This window comes from Myxocyprinus asiaticus, chromosome 8 (genome assembly GCF_019703515.2).
Source record: "Myxocyprinus asiaticus isolate MX2 ecotype Aquarium Trade chromosome 8, UBuf_Myxa_2, whole genome shotgun sequence".
NCBI lineage: Eukaryota > Metazoa > Chordata > Actinopteri > Cypriniformes > Catostomidae > Myxocyprinus > Myxocyprinus asiaticus.
Window position 1 is genome coordinate 3,437,501 of NC_059351.1, and position 6,297 is coordinate 3,443,797.

General features: G+C 41.1%; 1 protein-coding gene across 1 annotated transcript in view; it reads left to right on the forward strand.

Moving 5' to 3' along the window:
• LOC127444944 (adhesion G protein-coupled receptor L3-like) overlaps positions 1–5,593 on the forward strand; it is a 163,162-nt gene extending 157,569 nt beyond the window's left edge. The window contains exons 23-24 of the mRNA XM_051704623.1: positions 196–213; positions 1,334–5,593. Of these exons, the coding sequence (XP_051560583.1) occupies positions 196–213; positions 1,334–2,259 (944 nt within the window). The 3' untranslated portion in view covers positions 2,260–5,593. The remainder of the gene's footprint in view (positions 1–195; positions 214–1,333) is intronic.
• The last annotated feature ends 704 nt before the right edge of the window (positions 5,594–6,297 follow it).

Consider the following 6,297-nt stretch of genomic DNA (forward strand, 5'->3'; position numbering starts at 1 on the left):
TGTAATAAGAACATTTTAGTCTGTCCTGAACTCAGCAGGGCAGCGTTTAGTCACTAATGCCTGTTACAATCTGGGCTGATTATAATACTTCTCTCTCTTTCTCTGGACATATTCCATAAGCATTTATATGTCTAATAATTTCTCTCTCTCTCTCTCTCTCTCTCTCTCTCCCTCGCTTTTCATGTGGGTCTGCAGCCTCCTACAGAGATTCAAGTATGATTCATTTACTTTCACAACAGCTCTACATTTATAGTATATTCTCCTGTGCTTCTTAAATCTCTTCCTCTCTTCTCTTTCTCACCCCTCCTATTTCTCCTCTCCCATTTAATCTGCATTCCTCCTGTATTCATCTGTTTCTGTTTTGATAAGAGTAAAGTTAATATCCTATTAGATATCATATTTCATAAAGCACACTTAATGCGAATTTATTTCATTTTACCAGCAATCATAAATCATACTGTATATATAAGTACACTGTAGATGTACTGAAATTTAAAGGGATACTTCACCTAAAATTTTTAATTCTGTCATCATTAACTCACCCTCTTGTTGTTTCAAAGCTGTATGTCTTAATTTCTATCAAGAAACACAAAAGGAAATATTAAGTAGAATGTTTGCCTCAGTCCACATTTACTGCCATTGCATGATAAAAAATAAAGAAATAAATTATGCATTGAAAGTGAACAGGTGACTGAGGGTGTCAGTCCCTAAAATATGTCTCATTTTGTGTTCTACATTATTTATTCAAATGAGAGTGAATAAATAAAGACAGAATTTTCATTTTTGAGGGATAGTTCACCTAAAAATAAACAATCTCTCATCATTTAGGCACCCTCATTCAATCCCAGATGTGAATGACTTTCTTTCTTCTGCAGAATACAAATGATGATTTTTAGAAGAATATTTCAGCTGAATGAAAGCTCCAAAAAGCACATAAAGGCAGCATAAAAGTAATCTATAAGACTCTGGTGGTTAAATCTATATCTTCAGCAGCAATATGATAGGTGTGGGTGAGAAACAGATCAATATTTATGTACTTTTTTTACTATAAATCTCCACTTTTACTTTCACTTTCAGAGTTTATCCACTGGAGTCTTATGGATCACTTTTATGCTGCCTTTATGTGATTTTTGGAGCTTCAACATTCTAGTCACCATTTACTTGCATTGTAAGGACCTACAAAGCTGAGCTATTCTTCAAAAAATCTTATCTGAGAATTTTCATTTTTGGATGAACTATCCCTTTAAATGTGGTTTGAGAATGGAATAGGTCAAAATCAAATGTTGTTAGTTGAGGCATTTATGTCGATATTGTTCCCTTTCCTGCATTTCAGAGAGCATCCTCAATAACGCACGAGACTCCAGCGTCATGGATACGCTGCCTCTTAATGGTAACCATGGCAACAGCTACGCCGTGACAGCAGGTGATTACCTTACCTACAGTTCTCGTGGCAGCGAGCCGCCAACTACGCTTGAGAAAAAGATCTTGAAAGAGCTGACAGCAAACTACGCTCCATCGTACCTGAACACTCAAGAGCGACAGGGGAAAGCTCACCAGGGGACCTTAACCAACAAACTCAACAACCACCTGGCCAACGGCGGGGTCGCGGGGTCATCTTCCATCGCCAAGGATGACGTCATGGTGCTCGATAACCCTGGAGCATTTCATCGGCACGATGATGGGGCTGGGTTAAGTCTAGAGCTCATTAGGGAGGAGTCACAAGCACCGCTCCTCCCACCGAGACCGCCCCCTCCAGAAAACCATGCCCCCTTGCACACATTCTCGGCCCACCGCCGCCTGCCACAGGAGAACAGCGAGAGCTTCTTCCCACTGCTCCCTAATGACACACACAAGCACTCCTCGCATACGCACACTCCCCGCGTGCACACGCACTCCCCGCACTCCCCACCCAGAGACTCGCTCTATACCAGCATGCCCACTCTTACTGACCTCCCACATGGCACTGATGACCTCATCAACGGTCTCCATGATGACGAAGACGATGAGGAGGATGATGGCGAGGAGGAAGAGGGGAGTGAGCTGCACCTGGCCAACGGCAAAGGGGTTGTCATGGAGACAGACGATGTGTACTACAAGAGCATGCCCAACCTGGGCTCGCGGATCCACATACAGGAACTAGAGAGCTACTACCAGATGGGTCGGGGGGGCAGTGACGGGTTCATCGCCCCGCCTGAGAAAGAAGACTCGTCGCCCGAGGAACAGCCACCCGACCCCTCACAGCTGGTCACCAGCCTATAGACACTGACGCATACATACACACACACACACACACACGCAAGCATTCTGACTTGGTGTGTGTGTGAGTGTGTGACACAATGCACAAGGCATGGGATACACTACCTACTGCACTGATAGATCCCTAGAAAGACTGATTCCAGATAGCCCCCGATTTCAGTAAATACAAGTATCCTGTACCAAACCGCACCAAAATCATGCAACCAGAACTAGTAACCCATTCCTTCTCTAGAACAAAGACTACCATGTGTAGGCAGGTCTCGTGGACATTTTCTTGTGATATCTCTTTGCAAATGGATCTGCTGAATGAAACTATTCACAGACACAACACGCTAGTCAATTAGGAGACATGTATTCCAGTCAGGCAGACTTTTTCCTCCCTGGATCATTTACATAGCTCTCCTTAACCTCCAAAATGGCCACTACAAAATCCTTCATCCGATGGCTCTAAAGCAGAGATGCCCAAACCAGGGCCTACGGGCCAAAGTTGGCCCATGATGACCTTTAATTTGGCCCGCCTTGCCGTATATGCGATTGACGCTTCTTTTCATTGCATTAATTTAGCAGACTGCAGAGACATTTTTTTTTATTTTTTATTTTTTATATTGAAATCATAAAGCAGGAGAAACAGGGCAACTTTCATATTTTAATATAATGCAGTTTGCAGAGCCTGAAATTTGGCGTGGGTATTGCACTCAATTTTAATAATTCCCACAAGTTCCACGTTCATAATGCAGAAAATTCCACTTCACATTGCAGCTGCGAATTAGTAAACCAATAGATACAAATAAACAAATCAAATCAATAACAATAACAATAACAAAAACTCTAATTCCAGAAGCTGCACGAGTAAATCCGCTCTCTCTCACTTTCTCTCTCGTGCAGCATTCAGCAGCGTGTTTGAGCATTTTGAGCACTTGTTGAATTTAGTGTAAGCGGGAGCAGTGAGGAAGTACTTTGTCACACAGTTACTGAACTTAATATGTTGCAAATGTATAAACCTTTCTAAACCTGTTAATTTGACATGCGAATGGCATTATACAGCGTCTCCGCAAGCGAGCGACACGATAAAACTATATTATTCCTGTTTATAATCAACAAAGCTGTTAACATGGCAAGCACCTCATGGCGAACGCCTTTCATATCGTGGCACTCCCTCATTATTCATAATGCAGCACATTTGCAAGAAAGGCAGAAATAGCAAAAATGCTTTGTGTACCAGCTGCATGATGAAGAGAGACACTGAAACACCTGTTACATCTCTCATCTCCATCTCTAGTTCCATCCAGGTTCTGGGCAAAAAAAATTCCCTTGCAATCTGATATAGTTCCAAATGTATCCATCACGATCATTTGAATTTTTGCTAAACAGTATTTGTTTCGTGCCGTCTGTTGTTCAGATGTTTGCCGAGACATTGCCGGAAGCTCGTCGTGTCGTGCTCCCGCGCTAAAAATACCAAATGCTACAATGTAGTTAGTAATAATATTAACAAAAATAAAATCCCATATGAGCCATGGAAGGGGGGAATCCAATGGGGAATCAAAAATGATTTTCAGACCCTGAGTTTTTTATAATGCAACGTTTACTTTCGGCCCACGGCCCTCAATCAAGTTGGATTTTTGGCCCTTCGTAGGAAAAAGTTTGGGCAGCTCTGCTCTAAAGGAGTACGGCGATGGGTGGAGAGCATGTAAATGCCATTTTAGAGGACTGTGTATGATAATGTGACCACCAACACAGACTCTGAACTCTTCGATCATACCGAACTGCATTACCCACAATTTCTCTAGACTTCTCTATGATTCTGTGCTGCACACATTCCTTCTCGTTTAGCACCGATCTTGTTTCTGAGTGTAAAATCACACAGGCACATCTAACCTTAAAGACTAAGGAATGAAAAACAGCAGCTGTTTTTCATATGTTTATTTTTCAGTAACAGTCTCAGTTATCGAGAGGTTATATTCACCAATTACAAAATGGAGCCAATGTTCATGCAAAATGTACAGACCCCTGATGTTGCATATGATCGTATGCGTTTCATGTTTTTGACATATTTTGCCCCTTGTATGTGTTTTTGTAGACTAGACCAATCCCATGATGCTGTGATGGTCCTTCATAAAACTATCCCTTATACCACACAGCACACACATATCAACATGCACACACACACACACTCTCTCTCTCTCTTCTTTATAGCCAAAAAAAACACTGTTGCAGCTCTCTTGTTTGAAAGGATGACCATTGCTCTCTCTTTTTTCCAAATGCAACACTTTGTCATTCTAATTCTCACTGTGTTGATTATATCCAAGAGACTCTGGGGAACCGACTGTTGTGTGATGGACAGCTATTGCAGATAGGATCCCATAGCTGTCCAAGATAAAGGCATGTTGTAATGTTATAAATTCTAGAGCGCTTACCCTTGAACACATCACCTTGCGTGTTTAAGAGCAGAAATTGGTTGAAGAATTATGACCATTCCAATCAAATGAGTTGATTGGATCTCATTGTAACCAGGCTAAAATTGTTCTCAGGGGGTGGGGGGGAGGGGGGGTCTTTTATTGTGAAGATTTCACGTACCAAGTCTGTTTTTAACAGTTAAACAGTTTTCTTGTTTTTAAAAAAAAAAAAAAAAAAAAAGCAAAAATCGAACATTTGCGCCCATTCACTTCCGTTGTAAGTGTCTCACTGTAATCTCGATTTTTGCTTTTTTTAAGAAAAGGAGGGACGAATCTAAATTCATTTTTGTGGTGATCAACAATATGCCACAAATGCTGTCGACTGAGCTTAACTTGTATTGTACCCGAAATATTCCTTTAAATGAGTGCACTGCAGAAATCATGATTTATAATCATGCAGTCCAGATGACGCATGTGTAAACAAATAAAGTAGCCCTGTAAATGAACTACAGACTAGGAGTATGGGACCTTAAACTGAGTGGTTTCGAAGATGGCAACAGCCTTGTAAAGGTCGGTTTCTAAAAACTACTGTTTACTTGTTCTCAGACTGAGACTCCCTGTAGCTTGCACATCTTTCCCTTGTTAACCCACCCTGAGAAAATTGACTGCATATTTATTCCTGTGATTGTTTTTTTTTTTTATTCTTTATTTTCCAACAGATCAGAAATGTAGGATCTTTGAGAGGGTCTGAAAAGAATCAGAATCGGCACTGAGACCTTTTTTATTGTTATTATCATCAATATTATTATTATTACAATATCAATGAAATTATTATTTATTCTTTTCATATGCATTCCAAACTGAATGAACTCATAACTAATATTTGTTGTAACAGTGAAAGTTGTTTGCCAACAAATAAAATGACTGAATTAATATTTACAATATTTCACAGGGGAGATGTGCGAGTTTCTTCTTCTTTTTCTTCATTGAATTCGATTTTTCAATTATAGACCAGAGCTTTGAACAAGGTGAGGTTTGGTCACGACTCCTATGGGCAGTTTTTCAGGGAAGGATTGTCATGGAGTAAATTGTACTGTGAATTGTGATTCTCTGTTGAAAATCCTTTTGGACTAGACTTAATCTCTGTCGGGGAAAGCAGCCGGAAGACTTTAACAGTCAGTCGCTCTGTACTGACCCAGTTTCGGGCCTTACAAAGAGTCGTCAGTACCGGCACCACTCAAATGAGCGCACTAGCAATTAATTATGCACATCCGAGAGGAGCGCCAGCACAAACAGAGTAATTACGACCTATTGATCTTCATGTCTTTCCATGCAAACAGACACACGTCCGTCTGCAAACACGCCCAAATGTCAGACAGCCTGTGCGTGCCAGCGTGTCTGTGAGAGTTCGCTCTGCCAAATGTTACCACCTTCATGAATATTTATCAGATGTTTTTGACAGGCACTTGAGCATTTTGAAAGGAAGGAAAGATGCAGCTTTTCCTCCCCCCAAGCAGAATATATAGCTTCATACTCTAGAGCCCTGTCCTGCATTTGACATGAGTATGGAGTGTGTAGTTAAAGGGCTTTAAGCAAGAGAACTTTTAACCATCCAAACACCTACTGCCAAGCGCACGCACACACACAG